The 19469-nt window shown below is 39.6% G+C and overlaps 3 protein-coding genes across 4 annotated transcripts; 2 read left to right on the top strand and 1 right to left on the bottom strand.

The window, feature by feature from the left end:
• Positions 1–705: 705 nt before the first annotated feature.
• LOC116207601 (phosphatidylinositol:ceramide inositolphosphotransferase 1-like) lies at positions 706–5069 on the top strand. Its single transcript, XM_031540619.1, has 12 exons — positions 706–1329; positions 1443–1532; positions 2301–2387; positions 2491–2559; positions 2950–3030; positions 3296–3367; positions 3496–3556; positions 3653–3755; positions 3924–4019; positions 4109–4155; positions 4252–4379; positions 4469–5069. Exons 1-12 carry the CDS (start codon positions 1297–1299, stop codon positions 4544–4546), a joined length of 945 nt encoding a protein of 314 aa, XP_031396479.1. The 5' UTR covers positions 706–1296; the 3' UTR covers positions 4547–5069.
• A 2305-nt stretch (positions 5070–7374) lies between these two features.
• On the bottom strand, positions 7375–9813 carry LOC116207602 (E3 ubiquitin-protein ligase MARCH11-like). Of its 2 annotated transcripts, XM_031540621.1 has the most exons (3): positions 8968–9813; positions 7994–8058; positions 7776–7917 (listed from the first exon to the last, which is right to left on the bottom strand). In XM_031540621.1, exons 1-2 carry the CDS (start codon positions 9378–9380, stop codon positions 8004–8006), a joined length of 468 nt encoding a protein of 155 aa, XP_031396481.1. In that variant the 5' UTR covers positions 9381–9813; the 3' UTR covers positions 7776–7917; positions 7994–8003. The 2 variants fall into 2 exon arrangements, with proteins under 2 accessions (XP_031396480.1, XP_031396481.1); XM_031540620.1 differs by lacking the exon at positions 7994–8058 and having other exon boundaries at positions 7375–7917; positions 8968–9769.
• A 6131-nt stretch (positions 9814–15944) lies between these two features.
• Positions 15945–19217, top strand: LOC116209616 (laccase-7-like). Its single transcript, XM_031543314.1, has 5 exons — positions 15945–16183; positions 16605–16756; positions 17281–17525; positions 17620–18705; positions 18820–19217. Exons 1-5 carry the CDS (start codon positions 16091–16093, stop codon positions 18948–18950), a joined length of 1707 nt encoding a protein of 568 aa, XP_031399174.1. The 5' UTR covers positions 15945–16090; the 3' UTR covers positions 18951–19217.
• The last annotated feature ends 252 nt before the right edge of the window (positions 19218–19469 follow it).

The raw sequence follows: 19469 nt of genomic DNA, 5'->3' as shown, positions 1-19469 counted from the left end.
ATTATCCTTTTTTAAGTGTTCTAATTAATCATATTTTAGACATATTCACCAAGGGAAGAAAATGGAGTTAGTTGTATTCACCGATAATATTCTGAATTTGCAGGCCAAGGCCGGAGGAGAGCATATTCAGGATTTGCGGCTTTAGGAAAATATGTTTCAACATTGTTGACATATATAAGACTTCCCGACCCGAAGTTCCCTTGTTATTTACCTATCAAGTCCTGGGAGACATCAGTTTCACCATTTCTCTTAACAATTAAGATTTCACGATCTAATTGTTCGAAAAATGAACCATCGTCAGAAATTACCGAATCTTGAAACTGTTATATCTTAAGCAGACCAACTGTGTTACTGTGCCAAACGAACCTCGGCATGTTTCCGACGATCGCAACGTTTGAGCCAACCACGACGTGCTCAAATGAATACGTCGATGATCGAACATCTCACGAACTCGACTAAGAGAAAAAATGTGTATCTCAAATTAATCATAGAAGAATAGGGGGATATATAAATTACACATGTTTAAGATTGGTAGGGTCAAATAAGGGAAGTCCATTTCAAAACAGAAAATAACACTTGTAGCTTGTAGTCCCCCGGCAGGCCTGCCTGCCTTCCCCACCTCTCCCTCTCTCTCTATTTCCTTTTTCTTCTTCTTCTTCTTCTTTTTTAATAAAAAAAAATGGAATAAAAAAGGAAAATCTGATTTTTGATCGTTGAATGGATTCACTGAAGAAGAAGAGGAAGAGTATTATATAAAAAGGGAGCAGCCTCTTCCTCTTCGCGAATCCTCAACTGTCTCTCCGTGTTAAACTCGCGTTGAAGAAGAGCCTCCCCCTCCCCCACCCTCCCTCTCTCCTCTTCCTCCTCGTCCCCGCAGAATCAAAATCCACAGCAAGCATTGATTCCCACACCCCCCCACTTCTCTCTCTCTCTCTCTCTCTCTCTCTCTCTCTCTGCCTCTGGCTCCATTAAAGGACCCTCCTTTGAGCTCTCCCTCCCTCTCTCACCCCGAAAGTCGCCCTTTTTCTCCTGCCCTTTTGCGCTTCCCATCGAGCGGTAGATTCTGTCTTCTGGTCAGATCCCGTCTATTGTTCCCGCCCCTAATCAAGACCAACCTTTGAAGGGGTTGGTCTCCGCTGGGGATCTGATTGACTGCTGGCGAATTTAGGGGGAGAGGGCATTCTATGATAATGAAGAATGTTGACTTTCGTATCGGTTTCGTCGTGAAGTACTATGTGACTTGCTAGTAACAGGCCAAGAAGAAGGACATCTTTGACACCGAAATAACAAAACAACATGACCCTTTACATTGGTCGCGAAACTTCCAAGGTTTCTAATTCTGCTCCTCCGTTTCTGCTGTGTTTGGTTGTCTGCTCGATGTTATTGGTTGTGGGTTTGGGGCATGTCGGGCTGATTCTGCTTTTGCCTGTTGAATTTCGAAGCTTTGGAAGAGAATCTGCGCAGAGACAACCGCAGAGATCAGCCTCCTCGCCGAGAATTGGAGATACATCCTTGCTGGTCTAATCTTTCAGGTCTGCTTCATTGCTCTATTTCATTGGTTTCTCAGCCTATTATACCTTACAGTTATTTTTTTTATTTTTTTTAAATCTTTTTTGCCCAAAACAACAGTTCCACTACCCTCAAAGTTCGATGTTTTGTTGGTTTGCTGGAAATTGCTTCTCCTCGCATTTGATGGGAAAGCTTTGGTCAGAGTCAAGTTTTGTCTGTAGGGCTGAAGCTTAAGTTGATTTGCATCATTTTGTAGTTTGCTGGAAGTGATTTGTCAATGGGTCCGGCTCTCATGTCTTTTAACCAGAAAAAAGCAAAAAAAACTTTGAAACATTGGATTTGGTAAAAGGTTGGAATCATGCTCTGTTGCCTGGCACTTGTAGATGGATTCAATACTTTTTGAGCAAGGGAAGTTCCATTAGCTTGTACAGGCAGTCTGCTCTTTTTAAGCTATAGTTATCTGCATCTGAAATCATTACATTGTAATGCTCCTACCTCGCGAAACCCCTTTTCTTCCTAACTTTTGTTAAATCATTGGATAAGACGATATTCCTCGTGGTAAATGAGCGATCTTCGTCTTCCCTTTCTTCGACTGGAGGTTTTTGCTATTGAAGCATCTCTGAATGTGTCCCTTCCAGAAGACCACTGCATTGTCGATGACTGCCATTAAAAGCGCAGAATTTGGAGTCGTTTTGTTTGATTTTCATCAACATATTTTTATGGTTGCTTAGATCACAGAATTTTTCATTTTTCCCCCGTGTTTATTGCTATGTTTTTTATCCCTGCTGCAGTACATACATGGTCTTGCCGCTCGAGGAGTCCATTATTTACATAGGCCAGGGCCTACGCTTCAGGATGTTGGGTTCTATTTACTTCCGGTTAGTGATTACTTGGTTCTGGTTTAGTCTATCAGGTGCTCACAAAAACCTGTTGTTGAATCACGAGCTCCATTTTCTTACTTTGCTTTTGTGTGGAATATAGGAACTTGGACAGGACAAAGCTTACATCAGCGAAACTGTCTTCACCTTTGTCTTCTTATCTTTTGTCCTGGTAAGGCTCTTGTGTTCAGATAATTTGAATTTGAATATAAATTTACTGGTCCCCATTTATGTCAAAATGGAAGAACTTTTTTTTTTTTAATTTTTTTTTATTACTGATTCAATCATATTTTTCGTTCTATAAAAGTTGGTATTCTTATCTTTTACCTTTTCAAGATTCGAGTCAAAGTTTAGAGCTTTATATATAATCTGCGGATTTCTACCTTCTTAGCTATCTTAGTAAGTAATGCTGTTTCTAGCATTCTAGAATGTGATGGAGGTGCCCTTATTTGTTCTACGAGAAATAAGATTTGTCTTTCGATCTTCTTTAAATCACTTGTAGAAGATTATGTTTTACGTTGTTTTATGTACGTAAACTGATCCTTGTTTGATCCGTTCGCAGTGGACCTTCCATCCTTTCATCTTCAAGACCAAGAAGATCTACACAGTTCTTGTGTGGTGCAGGGTTTTAGCTTTCCTAGTGGTAAGTTCTGCCCCATTAAATGCCCCTAATATTTCGATCATTTTTGCAGCAACTTTTCATACTTAGAAATGGTCCAGGATATAAATGAGAAACATGGTTAACTGGGTGCTAGCACAAGTGATTACATATAAATTTGAAGTTTCTTCATTGAGCCGTTTGGCAAATCAAACTTGCTCTGTGGCTCTGTGCCTTCTAAACAAATTTTCAGCCTATTCTTTAGCATCTGCCATGCACGAGTACCTCATCTTTTCTATGGATGTTGCAGGGTTCCCAATTTCTTCGAATCATTACATTTTATTCTACACAGCTTCCCGGTCCAAATTATCATTGCCGCGAGGTAAATTATTCATTCAGTTAGATCACATAATTGCTCATCTCATCTACATCTGTGTGTTGCTAACTTGTCAATCACTCAATTTAAATTCTTGAGGAGACTTAGTCATAACACTCTCTTGGACGATGCAGGGCTCAAAGCTAGCTCGGCTTCCTCATCCGCAGAGCGTTTTTGAAGTCCTCCTCATTAACTGTGAGTTACTCCCCTCTCTAAGGCCCTCTTCGTCTTGAGGAATTTTCAACCTTTTATTGCAGTGAAGTTTGTCTGATTAATTTGCTCAATCTGCAGTTCCTCGGGGAGCTATATATGGCTGCGGCGATCTGATATTTTCGTCACACATGATCTTCACCTTAGTCTTTGTCCTCACATATCAGAAATATGGCACGAAAAGGTTTGCATAATTCACCATTGTTCGATTCTCTTTGACAAGTTGACTGTATATCATTCTTTTAGCTGGGATATGTGGTTCAGATCACCGGACTTGCTGGTTTTCGAGGTCTTTATGCTTTATATTTCACAACTGTATGCTAATGAATAAGTGCTTAACGGTTTGTGACAGGTTTGTGAAGCAGGTCGCATGGCTTATTGCTGTAATTCAGAGTTTTCTGATCGTAGCTTCTCGGAAACACTACACTGTTGATGTTGTGGTCGCATGGTGTGTTTCTCTTGCTTTAAATGTATTAATAATGATTTTGTTTGGTCCAATTCTCAGTGGACTTACAAAACGGTGGAATCGATCTGCAGGTACACCGTGAACTTGGTGGTGTTCTTCATCGACAAGAAATTGCCTGGTGAGCCCGAAATTTCAGTCCTTGTTGCGTCAAGAAGTAGCTTTTTTTTTTTTTGTGTTGAAAATTACTTACTTTAAGTTCCATATGTTTATGCAGAACTCCCTGATCGTACGAGCGGATTATCTCCACTGTTGCTGCCCATGAGTGTCAAGGACAAGGATGGGAGGAACAAGGAAGAGAATCACAAGCTCTTGAACGGGAATTCGGTGGACTCTTCTGATTGGGTACGAATACGGATACACACTAGTTCTTTGTTCTTCATTTGAACCTCAAGCACAGCGACTGATGTTCTTTTAATTATTGTGTTTTCCAGAGACTGAGGACTCCCGTCAATGGAAAGATCTTGGAAGACGGGAACAACCCACATGATAACGCGATGAACGGTGCTTAGATGGAAACTACGCTGCCATGATTCAACGAGGGGAAGCTGCTACTGCTGCTGCTGCTGGTTTGAAATTTTTACAGCCTAACGGGTTCGAGTGGGGGTCGGACAACTGTGACTTGTAATTTACGCTGGTTGGTTGATAAATGCAAAATTGTAGGGCTAAGTTTCGCTTCAATCTCGGGCCAAAACCGTCCATCACCATCATCACTGATGGAGTTCCGACAGTCTTCCTTCTGCCCATGTTTCGGTACAGGGGGAATGGAACAGAGTCTCGGCGCCAAGCCCGGGTAGGGTAGCTTCCGGTCCAAATCATGGAACGGGGCAAACAGTGAATTTGGAAGCATTTGCTACCTGCTTGCAATTGAATATATATATATATAATGCAAATGGCCGAGATAATGAGTCATAAAAAAAGCGAAGAAAGAAACTGCAGAGCACGAGGGAGCATGTGCCTCGTTAGTCCTCCATTGAACTGTCATGTGCTCTGTTCCTGTTTCTTTTATTATGGATGAGCGAAAGTTTCGTGCTCCATGTCTGCAACTTAACAGCAATTACCTGTCATCCCTTCCCGTTAACAGCACGAAAACGACAACCCGACCTATGCCGAATTGTATTATAAATATAACAAATACACGATAATATTAAATAAATAAATATTAATACATTGCGTCCTAGACCCCATGTTTCGAACTACTCCTCTAGGTGGATTCTTTTTTTTTTTTTCTTTTTTTCCCCCTTCTTTTTTAGTTTTCATTTTCACCATTCAACTCCCAAGACCAAGAGGCGTAACGGAAGACATCTAAGACGGTAATGACTATAATTCCAGGACGGTTAAGGCATTAAGGTGAAGTAAATCTAAGGCAGATAGAATGTTCCCCTTGCGGTGTAGAATGTTATATGTCTAATCACAGAGGAAATTGTCCGGTCCAGCGGCTGGATCATTCAAGAGCTTCTCGTGGTTGTTAGATCATCCATGTTGTTCCGACGGCCTTGAAGAACTTCTGGATGGTCCCGTAAAAAGGAAACGACAGCACTATGTATATGTTCTTCCCCGGGAGACGACAGACAGAGCCAGACGAAGCTTTTTGGCTCCTAAAAATTTCAAACAAAATCAAATGTCATCGTGTTGGGTTCTGATAAGATTAGTACGCAGCCCACATGCCATCCGGGCCAAGCCTCACATCCATTATTGGAACTTGAGTCTGCCCACACACAATTTGCAGCTGTCAGCTCTGTTCTCTTCAGTTCTCTTCTCTCTCCACCTGAAAGAACTCTCCCCCTGAAAGAACTCTCCCCCTTTTTCCTTTTCTCTCTCTCTCTCTCTCTCTCTCTCTCTCTCTCTCTACCATATTTACTGTTCATAAGCTCTCAGTGAAAGGAAAGGAAGGACGATCTTCTGATTTCATGCAGTCAATTTGCTTTAACAATCACCGAAAATAGTTGCTTTACCAATATAAAAATAATGGAGCTGCTGCGGCGACACTATGTCGTGTTAGAATTTTTCCCGGTAAGTAAATATAGGAAAGAGTGATAAAAGTGCTTTAAAAATAGGATTGATGGCCAAAAGAATTTGCCTATGTTTCCATTTTTATAATGAATTTTATTTTTTGACATAAAATTGTGAATTTTGATTCTCTTTTCAAGTCTATCATCTGTCACATTTTTCTACGTTCCAAAAGAAGAAAAATTAGGACACTGTCGGTCACTTTGTTTGGGGATGATTGGGTAGAGAGAACGTCTTAACCCATTTCTCCTTTAAAGACATTTTTTAAAAAAAAAATTCTTAGTTTTTTTAACACGGTATCTATCATTTGTCACCTAAGCACCGTTCTCCTGCCACGTCAATAAATTGGACAAAAAATGAGACGGACGACAAACACGGGAAGAAAATCGAAGTCCACAATTCTATTTGTCAAAAAATAAAATTTATGATAATACTGAAAGAAGTAGAGCCAAATTCATGATTTTCTAGATCATCGTCCCTTAAAAATATCCCTATATGATCCATAGGGCACTCATAATCGATGATTTGGGCCCCTCTTAATCCAACAAAATCATGAGAACTCATGAACTATAGGTTCCTTTGATGAACACTTTTGCACTCCAACCTCCGTCAAATTTTATTTTTTTTTACTGGATGACAGTAAATTTACCTGCCTAATTATTTGGCCATCTTTACTTTTGGTCGGATGGCACAGTTTAATGTTTCTTTCTCGAGTCCCATTTCGGCGGGTAAAGCCCAAAAAAGGTAAGAAAAATATGATAAAATCTGCTCATGTCGTCACTCCAAATTTAAGCGTGCGGAGGTGTAATTACTACTTAAGAAAAAACGCGGTTTCAGACATCATTCACTTTCTCCATTAATGACGTGTTTACAGGATTTTTTGTTATTGGCAACAATCGTGGACTCGTACTAAAGTCGAAAAATAGAAGTCCTGATGGTAATCGCTACTGTATAGTTATGGTTATGTTATCGCTATACGAGTCTTGGTGTAATTGCTACTCTACGATTATCGTTATGTTATCAGCATATAATCATGCTTATGTTATCGGCTATACGAGTCTTGGTGTAATTGCTACTCGATAAATTATCATTATATGTTATCAGTATATAATCTCGGTTATGTTATCGTTATATGTTGGCAGGGAGGTCTACACTTGTGTTATGTCGCTATGGTTACCTTCCCTTTATTGTATCCTGTTGATCTTCCTGTTGAACTCATATCGTGTGATTCCCCGCACAAAGTCCTTGATCTTCTGAGAAAATCTCGGTATGATCGACTAACAGAAAGAAGGCTGGGCAAGTCGCAGTCTAAGTTATCGAATTTCAGGAATGCGAATCAATCATACGATTCCATATCGATGATAAGACCAAGCAAAACCACATTCTGCACAAATATGGGGGTGGAAATATGCGCTAAACATTGCAGATGACGAACCCCTAGAATTGTCGTTATGAAGAATATACATACATTATCGAAATGCATCCAACCCGATCTCGTTTTCCGAATGCCGCAAAGCTCATGAGTCACGGCCAACCACTTTCTTGCTTCCTCCACAAGATTATCCTCTCAATTCGGTTCAACTAGGGCAATTCGCCCAACAAAAACCAAGGAATTCTTCTCAGGAAACTCTAGTGATGAGATGGGACTCTGAAGTGGAAGAGCCACGATATGACGAACGCGACCACCATGCAGGCGAGCAGAAAGTTCAAGAACCGATGACCGTCCCAAAAGCTCCGGTGATCAGGAGATGCCAAGGTGGATACTGCTGATATGGACATGATATTAGCGTTGGCACCCCCAGTATGCCCAGTTGGGTCAGCCTCGTTTGGAGTGGCAACATTTTGTGCCACCGAATGGCAAATCTCGCATGTCCTGAGAGAGTCAAGACATCAGTAAGAAGACTATGTGTCTAGCTGAAATTGTAAGGTTGAAACAACGCAAAGCTCACGACTTAGCAGTCAGGAAGTAATCATTTGACCAGATTGATGTAGGATGAAGTGAAGCCACAGTTGCCTATGTCGAAAGAACTAAATGTCAGCAAATAAACATTACCTTTTAAAAACCAAAGTTGACAGCACCATTTTTATCATGAGGTGGAGGATTTGATTTTTTTGATAAAAAGGAGAATGAAATGGCAGAAACAAGTAGAGGCTAGTCGATAAAAGTATAAACACAGCATACGGCCTTCTTTGCTACAATGTCCAGACAAGAATAGCAATTTAAGGAGTCTGCCATTACAGTTTTCACAAATTTAAAGATCGGATTGTGCAAAGAGAGACAACTAGAAGAAATGATCCTCCGACTAATAGTGAAATGGTTAGTTCAGTAAGAGGTTTTTCCACCTTTCCTAAATGTGGTATTCGGAACATCTGCAAGGTCGAGTCACAGTGAGGCAGGATCGAGCAAAAAGATTGACTCAGTTAAACAAGTAAGTTGTCTACACTGTAATGATCGTACAAATCTGAATCAAACTTTCCGAACTTGCCTACACAATGCGGGTCGCATACAATGCTGATACATATGTATATCAAGCATCCACTGAACAATAACTGGGGAGGATCGATCATCGAATCCAAAGAAAGCTAAAGTAGCTACCGCCGTTATCCGCCCCAAATGGCAAGAATTAAAGAAACAAAGATTCTAGCCCCTATGCCTAGCACGATCTCATCCTTTTTGTCTTCTGTCCCTCATCATCTATAAACAGAACCACTAAGCCACTCAAAATGTGTCAATGAAAAAACGAGATAATTCCTCCATATTATATAAATTGGTCGGATTCCTGAATATACCTGCGGAGAATCCATTGCTAATTAACCCAATAAAATATCAATTAATTAAACATAAGTACAGAAAAGAATGTCCAAAATATCGAAAAATATTCAAACTAAAGTTGGGGAGGTATCGTATATCATCTGCACGTACCTATTGCCTCTGATATTGAACCAGTCCTCGGCGCAGTTCTTATGGGCAGCCGCCAAATCCCCTTTACAAGAACACCCCAAGTCAATGGACCGGTCGCCGTTCCTCCCCAGTCCCAGGTGGCAAATCCGACAGTCCCTCTCGAATCCCCCGACGTCCACCTTAACCTCCCGGTCCCCGCCCTCGATCTCTACCGACCGGGAGCGGAAGCTGCCGCTCTCACCGTCGCGGGACCCGGTCCCGGTGGAGGGGAACCGGGAGCAGCCGGATGAGGATGAGGAGGTGGCGGCGGCGGCGGCGGCTTCTCCTCCGTCATTGTCTTCCCAGCAGCCAAAGCCGGCGTCCCTCTCTCCCCGCCGGTGTTGGACGCCCGCCCCCAGCTCTATGTCGGGCCCGGGAGCTCGGGTTGTCTCCATTGAAGGGGTGCGCGAGCTTGGAGTGTTGCAGTAAAGCTGAAGCTCCTCGAGAGCTCGGGGGAGATATTTTCGCTGGGGGTGAATGATTGATTAGATTAATGGGGCGGCTGCTCCATTTCTAGGCAATGGGAGAGCTCGGGCGCCGAGCATTTAAGTTACATGCAGTAATTGAAAGTTGCAGAATTTTTACTTGGGTCGACCGGAAAAATGTCAAATCAAATGAGAGGAAGAGGAAGAAGCGAAAGAAGGGAGAGGAAGGTAGAGAGGAGATCGGTGGGGGCCGGCGGTCTTGTTCCTGGCATTGGCAAGGACAGAGATTCATGTCTGCTGTCGTGTCTGCTTGGGACAGTGTGGGAGGGAGAAATCATATGTTTCTTGCCACTAGTAAATGCGGTGGGCTTCCATCAATGGTTCTTGATTCAATTATATGCGCCATCGCTTGTTGTATGGTTGCATCTGATGCGATTATATCTAGACCACCGAACGTTTTCGTGTATCGTCTCGTATCCATGCATTGTCTTACGCGCATGATGAAGACTGCGACCGAGCAGTTCAAGTGTTCGTGTGTTGCACCACTCGAGTTCGCATGTGTCCACCGGCTTAATCGGGATGGATCTAGCAGTTTGATATAAGGAGGCCAAAATTCAAAAGAAGATAAAAGGAATAGTGAAAATGTAAAGCTAATAGAGCAAAATATAATAATTACATGGTAAAAATGATACACATGACAAAATATATTATAACATATATATATATATATATATATATTCGGAATTTAGGGGGGCGAACGACCCACTTGCTCCTCCTCTGAATCCATTCTTAAAGCACTTGTAAGTAAATACTCATCACGACTTACCCACTGAAGGAAAAGAACTAAAAAAGAAAAACTCATCGTGACAGTGCGTCCGAGGAAGTGGGCACTCAATGGTGTGGCCTGCCCATCAGTTAAGGCTGTTGGATCAAATTGGGCCACCGGCATCATTGCTTGTCGTAAGGGAAAGTAGATGTGAGCCCAATACTTGATTGGGTAGACAAGTAAATAATGGGAACACGAGGGTTTAGCCCAATGATTTGGACTGTTGGGTCCGTTAATCGTGGATATGGTCCACTCTACTGTGTATAGGATGGGAATATCTCTAATTACTTGCTTCATTGAAGCTCTCCCGGCCTAGCGCCTCCGACTCGAGTGTTATATACGTAATCCCGATATAAGATCTAACTCCTACTCATGAGTACTTGAGTACCGCCAGATTATCGCTCTATGTCGGATTCTTGATGTAAATGTTCAGGATAATGAAACGTGTTTATTAATCAGTAGTATTTCGAACAAATTGATAAAACGCTTTAACTAGAGATCTTCCTCGAAAATTCTTAAGATGTCATGCAATATTAATTATAACATATACATATATACACACACACATATTTATGATTATTTACTACATTTCCGAATGTGATTATACTTCTAGATCCTCCGCAATTGATTGACCAGTTGGGAGTCGATTAAAAAATAAAATGGTTACTAATTTGACAAAAAAATTGTGATTTGGATTGAATTGACCGTCTCATATGTCTTCGTCAGTCATTACGCGCAAAAGAACCAAGAGCAGATATTACCCCCGAAAAGAAGAAAGCAAATATATATATATATATATTTTGGTGACCGACAGCAAATATATATTACTTATTACATTTACATATATAATATTGACGCTAATTCGTCAAGCAATGAGGCATATATACATGGACCATTTACAGTTTTTACAGATGACAATGACTACTACGCGGTAATTAGCTTAATTTCATAAGATAGCTGGAATATTCTCTGCATGCATGCATGCAGTCATACATTTCCAATGTCACAGAACACGTCTATGAATAGCAAAATCTATGGACACATCCCCAATATCGGATAAATATTACAAAACCACATATACGTACTAATGTATGAAATTTACTCGCGCATGTTGTCATTGCATCAGTACATGTTGTCATTTCTAAGTTAATAGAAAGCGAACACGACGTTAATTACATGCAGTTTCATTTGTCTTACGGAATTCAATAGATCATTTTAACTGGAGTATGCTACAATAGAGCTGACTTACGCACGAAGTTGAAGTTGATCATTAAGAATATAATGGATATACAATCTTATTCTGACACGCAATCAACTCGCCCAAAATGTTGAGCTTTGACTAGCGATACTTAAAGATGTTTAAAGAGAACTATAATATCTTATAACCAATCGATCAACGGGATCAATCATTGAATAATTGTGAAATAAATGCATATAATTAAACGTATTTACATTCATTAACATATTTTTTGGGAGTGGTCCGATCGAGTTGAAAGAGATGTGGAATGGACCGATTAGGAGACTGACTTTACACCTACTGAATTTAGCTACATGGAATATATATGAATGTGTCAAAGTCTTGGACCAGAGAGACATATAGATGGAGATCAAAAACTGTTAAAAAGAGTCTTTTGCGTGTGTGGATTTTGAAGAGCCTGAGGAACCTTCTGTATGTACTGTTAATTTAATTTCAACGGGTTTCCCTTCTCCGGCAGGACACTTACCCACTCCCACAATTTTTTTTAAATATATATATATATATATATATATATTTAATATATATGTGTGCGCGCGCGCGTATGTATGTGGAGATATTCTGAACAAAAATTCGAGGTAATTAAAGAGTGACGCACAGCCACACACACTCATAAACAAACGTTGGGCAAAGCATAGAAAGATGGTATATTTTTCAAATGCATTTGATCTCATTTAGGTAATTAATTTTTTTTTTTCAGTGTATACCATAGTATTCAGAAGCCCAATGGATTTCGATTAATTCAGTTTGAACAGGGTCGGTCCACTAAGGGAATAAAAGCTTTCACAATATGAATTTTTTACATTCACAATACTCGAATCCGAAATCTTACTTAAGGGGAATAAGTGCCGAACCTCTTGAACTAATCCAACCCATGTTGGTGGTAATTAATTAATCATTTACTCAGCCAATTTTTCGTTCAATTCTTTGCATATATGACAAGTTGTTTTCTCGTTTCTATATTGAGACAAGGAAATTGAATATATTGAAAAGTTGCATTCTAATATGGTTGAACAACTATCAAAGCCTTATATATATACATGTCTATTTATACGATAGCTCCAGTTATGTATATCCGATGGATTAGTACCTTTTTATTATCATCCATCAAAATCTCAATTGATGGATGAATACTAAGCTGGTGCAAAGATGGAAGATATCCAATCGAAAAACATGATCAGCTATAGATCTCGAAGAATTCCATTGTACGTACAATAGGAATAGATGATTACTCTTGTGGAGTGGGGACATCCTATTATCCTACAATTCCTCAAATCATCCGGTGTTGTTGTTTTCAATTTCAAGAGATAACCATTTGTATTTATTTAATTTTGTTTTACCTCATTAAAACGGATACGTCCAATTTCATACCACTTTGGTGATAAAGTTTACACAGACAATGACGCAAAGCCTATTCCACGAATCTAAATAAAGGAAAAAGAAAAAAGAAAATAAAGAATGTAATTAATTAATTAATTTCGGGATATATGTATATAGGTTCGTTAAGCATTTGGTATACCAAGAATTAAACGGCCATTTAGTTATTTATCTGCAAGGGTTGATGAAGATATTGATGCTAACTTCTTAAATGTATGTCATAATTAGTCATTGGACAAAGCTAACTTCGGTTGTTTTGTTGTTATCATCTGAAAAATGGCCACTTTAATTTTTATAAGGAGGCCTCTAGAATTTTTTTTTGCTAGATAGTACAATGAAGTAGAATCCTAAAATCTAATAAAATGATACGAATAGTCCCATTGAGTATCGAGCTTGGAACATTTCGATTACCGGTGAGGATGTGCGTCACTGTACTTTCTTTGATAATTTCTTTTTTAAAAAACTAAAATACACTGTTATATTATATTTTATATATATATATATATATTATGTTTGGACATCAGTCATTAGACCTTTAAACCTTCCCACTCGACCTTCCGAATTACTGTTTGTGATGTCTCCATAAAGATTTCCGTCTGGCTACTGTCGGGAACCAAAGAGCTGGCCGTTGAGCCAAACTCCTCCAACATGTACAGTTTTTTAAATTAATTAAATTTTATTTACAAGCCACTTTGACAATGGAATTAAATTCATGAAAAACAACAAAATAAAATCGTCCATATTGTATCAAAAGAGGGTGTAGAGACTGATCAAATAAAATAAAATTCAAGACAAAAGAAAATATTCCATAACCAAAAAGTTTTAGATTCGATATTCAGTGAGATTATCTATATCTCGTTATTAGCCGTTAGAATTTCTATTTCATTGCATTAATGAACCTCCCTTACAATCGAAAAAAAGCTCCATATTTTATGATCATAATGTTGATTGCTTACACTAAATTTTCATTATCAAGAAATGGGACGTAATGTAGTGATGTATACCCTTGTCCGAAAGAAAAAAAAAAGTTTTACATGCAATTCTTACTCGTAAAATTGTATATTCTCCATTTTCTTCGGTCTTCTTGTGACCGAAAAAAGGAAGTGGCCTGACATCATGGCGAAATACTTATCCTTCGTTTTTCTCATAAAGTATTTAAGACGGAAGACCCCAAATGGAGCACTTTCTAAATCTTTCACATATATTAAAAGTATAGAAACCTGACAATTATGCTTTTTTTTCTTCATTATGTATATATGTTGTCCGGCTTGTTTTCTGATTGGGCTGACACGTGAAGTCCCAGAAATTTGAGATTACGCAATAGTTGAAAAGCATAAGAAATAGAAAATATTCTTGAGTTGATAGAATGTTGAGGACAGAATATTTTGAAAACGTTAAGTACATAAATGTAAAGGAAAATTGAGTCTTGGAGATGAAGGCAAGTGGCCAACCCTCATCTATACATGGACGGGACGACATCGGCATATAATTGTTGGTCAATGGCTACCTAATCCATGGACCAGCCACATATTAATTTAACGAATTCTACCAAGAAAAAAGTTAAATTTAATAATATTGCCTCTCCCGCACTCAACCTTGGCCCCGAATTTCCCATTTTTCATGCATTTATGTCAAAAGGTAATTAAAGTTCATATTTGATGCAAACTACAGAGACAAGCACAAAGCTTTTTCTTCTTTTATGTCCGTTGCCTTGGACGTATGATATATGTTCTCGCGTGATGTACATTTATAACAGGTCGTGGCGAAACTGAATACAGTCTATTTATATATATATATATATATATAGTAAAAACGATCAAAAGCTAGCTGTAAGGATGGGCGCATAGTTTAATTAGTCAATTTTACGTACTTTAGTCGCTCTTGTTTTCCTTTATAAATTACTAGCGCACATCAAGATAATAATACAATTCATTAATATATATAGTTCGTTTTATGATTTATTAGCAGATAGTGGGTGTTCCTCAATTACTTGGCGCTGTTTGTCAGGTCGTGTATTCGGTATCTGTTAATGGAACACTATTTGCAATGTTTTACAAGCTACAAATGTCCAGGAATAATTGTTAAACAACACGCACACTTATAGGTGTATACATAGTTCGTAAAATACAAATTAATCTTTACTCGATCTCATATACATTATGCGAGAGTGATATTTCACTAGGCACATCAGAAGCTGTGGGAAATATTCTTCGTTCAAATACACATAAAGGCTAATATATATATATATATATATATATATATATGTTTTTTCATGCGCAATCTTTTGTAATTTGCCCGAGTAAACCTTCAGAAAGCTGTCTCGCAAAAACATATCTCAGTGGCCATTACCATATAATTGATAGTCCTGATTTTATTATTGTTTTTTAATATATTCTTGCTGGCCATATTAATTGGCGATCGATCTATTATAATATATACAATACAATATATAATATGGAATATATATAGCTAGCTCGGTGAAATGTGATTGGAGGTTGATAACGAACTAAACTGAACCAGTTTATAATGCCTTTAGATATATCCATTGGAAAATCAAATACATCATAGAATTATCTAATCCCTCCATTTGTGTGCACACAAGGAAGAGATCAGCTCCATTAGTCTCTCCACAAACATTATTTTATCGGTTTTATTGTTTCATTCGTCAGATTGATCGAGGCACACACATATAATTTAGAAAATCCAAAATTCTTCCATTGGAAAGATTTGAAGCAAAACAGCTAGCTAGCCGCGGAATCATATATATTGTCATCCCTCCTAGAAGACCTCATTAAATTAAAATTATACAACCACAAGACATGATGCGGTCGACAAACTATATATATTGTCAACTGTGGACAAATGTTACCTGCATTGCATGCATGAGTTCAAAATCCACTGAAAGCACCTCGTACACTCGTCATGGAAAAACAAAGGATGTCTATTTTATAGATAAATTAACTCTCTTGGAACAATTATATAATTTTTTGCACGGTGGGATTTGGTCACGGTTGGAACAACTTGAAAGCAACTTTTTCCCTAAGCTAATATAAATATGAGGTTGGGACGTAGCATTGAGACATCAAAAACAAATCTGAGAGACACAGTTCATCCTCTCATTCGCACAAGGGCGCTCCTCTCTCTTCCTCTCTTCTCTTCCAGCTTCTTGCTCATCCTTTGTCAACCATTGTAGGAGAGGGCTTGAAATCTTCTCCGACAACAATGGCGAGGCTCGAGTTTGCAATAACGTGTGCTCTGACGCTTCTTGCACTTTCATCGGTGGCTTCTGCAGCTATCGTCGAACACACCTTTCAAGTAAAGGGCTCACCTCAGCTAGCTCCCACTATATATTTTTGACAGCATCATGCATATATATATATATATAAGCGAGTTCTTTTATTTCGGTCACATCTTGTTTGTTTTCCAATGTAACGTACTCATCTTCATAATGTTGAGCTATATATATACATACAAATCCAGCCTTATGATAAGCCTTGGTCTCCATGTAAATCTATGCGCAAGATATCGTCCAATATTCTTTCTCGGAGATGTGTGATCCGTTCTCATTTTCTTCTTCTTTTTTATTTTTTTGGTTCTTTTGTGAATATATAAGAAAATAATCTGAACGCCGACTATATATATATATATGAGAATATAATTTTTTTATGTATGTATATAAATCGATAAATAATTGAATACATTATAAGTGAAATAAAAATTGTTTAATCTCGTGCAGGTGAAAAACTTAACGGTGAGTAAGTTGTGCCACCGGCAAGTGATAACGGCGGTGAACGGGAGCCTGCCGGGTCCAACCATCCGCGTCAAGGAAGGCGACACCCTTCACGTTCACGTCGTCAACGAGTCCCCTTACAACGTCACCATCCATTGGTAAATAAATAAATAATTAATTAATTAGATATCTCTTCTAAAAGAAATGTGTTACTTATTACTGTTTGCATGCCATTATACATATCGGAACTTACTCAAAACTTCTAACGGTCATGCGACTAGAATATACGTCGGCATACGCATTACTCGATTGATAATGGTCCTTCTCAAGCAGCTTGATTGTGTTGGCCACGGCATGAATTGGGTCGTCTTTAAGTAGACTGCATCGGCCATAGGTTTATAAATAAATATATATATATATACATATATATATAACGGGATGCTAATAATGCAATCGGCTTTTTGATAAAGTGCATGACAATCTCAATCAAATTTCCAGAACCCATCAATATAATTCTCTCTAAGTCACACGATTATTATTTTTGTCGAGTCCTATAATTAGGAATATAATTGATGTCAATGAACATTAGGTAGCGTCTTTTTCGTCTCCAGAACAGTACGTTTTTTCCAGATTTCCTCGAAAACAATGGAAATGGGAATTTCAACTCTTTTGTGTTCTATAGGCATGGAGTGTTTCAACTGATGAGTGGCTGGGCCGATGGACCTTCTTACATGACTCAGTGCCCGATCCGTCCGGGCTCGAGCTACACCTATAGATTCACCATCACAAAGCAAGAGGGAACCCTTTGGTGGCACGCCCATGTGTCATGGCTCCGAGCAACAGTGTATGGGGCACTGGTCATCCGTCCTAGATCGGGCCACAAGTACCCATTCCCTAAGCCTCACAGAGAAGTCCCCATTCTTCTTGGTACGTATAATACTTGTCGTCCAACCGGACTGCAAACATTGATCAAGTTACTGCAATATTTTGAGGAGATGATTACAAATATATGTGTCAACAGGGGAGTGGTGGAACGCCAATGTCATTGATGTTGAGAACCAAGCCCAGGCAACCGGTGCAGCACCGAACAATTCTGATGCCTATACGATCAACGGAAGGCCCGGCAACCTTTACAATTGCTCTAAGAAAAATACCTATAAGTTGAAGGTGCAGCAAGGAAAGACCTACCTGCTGCGCATAATCAACGCTGCGCTCAATAACCAGCTTTTCTTCACGATAGCTGACCACAAGATGACCGTGGTCGCCGTGGATGCTTCGTACACGAAACCTTTTGTCACTAACGTAGTGCTCGTGGCGCCAGGCCAGACAACTGACGTCCTCCTGACCACCGACCAGACCCCAGGAGCCTACTACATGGCGGCACGTCCATATGCCAGTGCACCCAATGTGCCGATAAATAACAGCACAACCAGAGGGATCATGGTGTACGAAAACGCACCGTCGACATCAATGACTCCCAAGATGCCCGCTCTCCCTCGCTTGAATGACACAGCCACAGCCCACAGGCTCAACAGTAACCTGACAAGCCTCGTTGGCGCCCCTCATTGGGCGCCAGTGCCACGTGATGTTGACGAGCACATGTACGTGACCGTCGGACTGGGGCTCGAGCGGTGCGAAAAGAATCGGACTTGCGGAGGACCGAATGGGCAGAAGTTGTCGGCTAGCATGAACAATCATTCCTTCCAGTTCCCTACCAAGCTATCCATCCTAGAGGCATTCTTTTTCAACGTGAAAGGGATCTACACCACTGACTTCCCGAACAAGCCGCCAGTGAAGTTCGACTACACGAACACGATCAACAGCAACAACACGGCTCTCTTGTTCGCTCCCAAGAGGACCAGCGTGAAGAAGGTGAAGTTCAATGCGACAGTAGAGATGATACTGCAAGACACATCCCTGATTACGCTCGAGAACCACCCGATGCACCTGCACGGGTTCAACTTCCACGTGCTCGCACAAGGGTTTGGCAACTTCAACACCAGAACGGATCGTAAGAAATTTAACCTCGTTGACCCACAAATCCGCAACACCATTGGAGTGCCGGTCGGAGGATGGGCTGCCATCAGATTCACAGCTGATAATCCAGGTACTTACATAGAAATAATATTCTAGTACCCTCTTAGATTAATTTCACTATATTGAAATTTCTTGGTCCGACTTTTTCCTAATTGACTAATTTGTATAATCCTGTTTGGTATAGGCGCGTGGATCATGCATTGTCATCTGGACGTCCACCTGCCGTTGGGTTTGGCCACCGCCTTCGTGGTGGAGAATGGGCCAACTCCCGCCACTACGCTGCCCCCTCCACCAAAAGATCTTCCCAAGTGTTAGAAGAATTTTGGTACATAACTGGAGAAACCGACCCCAAAAGAAGCTGATGATGGATTGTTCCTCTTCATAAATTCATTTTGTTTGTAGTTTTAGATTTAGGCTTGCTCTTCCAATTGATCAATTCATTGCAATAATTATTTTAATGGATTCTTTTATCCAAATAGGAACAATATTGTACGATCAGAAGTATCTATGTTGTCACATTCTTTCGATCATTGAAATGGAATTGTCTTGTCATTGTTATCAATTTTTCCTATAGCTTCTTCCTTTCTCACTCTCTTGTTTTTTTTCCTTGATATGCTCTTTAACCTTTGAATTGAAGCGTTTCTAGGTTTACCTCTCACCCTTAAAAATATGCATGATGTCCCTGAACTTTCGTAAAAATTAGGCACTTTGCCGATCCGATTAATTTTCCAACCAAAATGAATCTCATGCATATGGCTCATGACTTTTCAATGGGAAAAAAAGTCATTTAACTTTATTGAAAAATCAACAAATAATGAATAATAAACAAAAATT

Source organism: Punica granatum, chromosome 5, assembly GCF_007655135.1.
Source record: "Punica granatum isolate Tunisia-2019 chromosome 5, ASM765513v2, whole genome shotgun sequence".
NCBI lineage: Eukaryota > Viridiplantae > Streptophyta > Magnoliopsida > Myrtales > Lythraceae > Punica > Punica granatum.
Note: the sequence above shows the minus strand (reverse complement) of the source record. Positions and strands in the feature narration are given on the sequence as shown.

Coding starts and splice junctions, on each gene's coding strand:
- LOC116207602 (XM_031540620.1), bottom strand. CDS start 9,380: ATGGAGACAACCCGAGCTCCCGGGCCCGACATAGAGCTGGGGGCGGGC. Junction 7,918..8,967: donor TTCAATATCAGAGGCAATAG/GTACGTGCAGAT, acceptor TGACTCTCTCAG/GACATGCGAGATTTGCCATT.
- LOC116209616 (XM_031543314.1), top strand. CDS start 16,091: ATGGCGAGGCTCGAGTTTGCAATAACGTGTGCTCTGACGCTTCTTGCA. Junction 16,184..16,604: donor TCGTCGAACACACCTTTCAA/GTAAAGGGCTCA, acceptor AATCTCGTGCAG/GTGAAAAACTTAACGGTGAG. Junction 17,526..17,619: donor AGAAGTCCCCATTCTTCTTG/GTACGTATAATA, acceptor ATGTGTCAACAG/GGGAGTGGTGGAACGCCAAT.
- LOC116207601 (XM_031540619.1), top strand. CDS start 1,297: ATGACCCTTTACATTGGTCGCGAAACTTCCAAG. Junction 1,330..1,442: donor TTGGTCGCGAAACTTCCAAG/GTTTCTAATTCT, acceptor TGAATTTCGAAG/CTTTGGAAGAGAATCTGCGC. Junction 3,368..3,495: donor CAAATTATCATTGCCGCGAG/GTAAATTATTCA, acceptor TGGACGATGCAG/GGCTCAAAGCTAGCTCGGCT.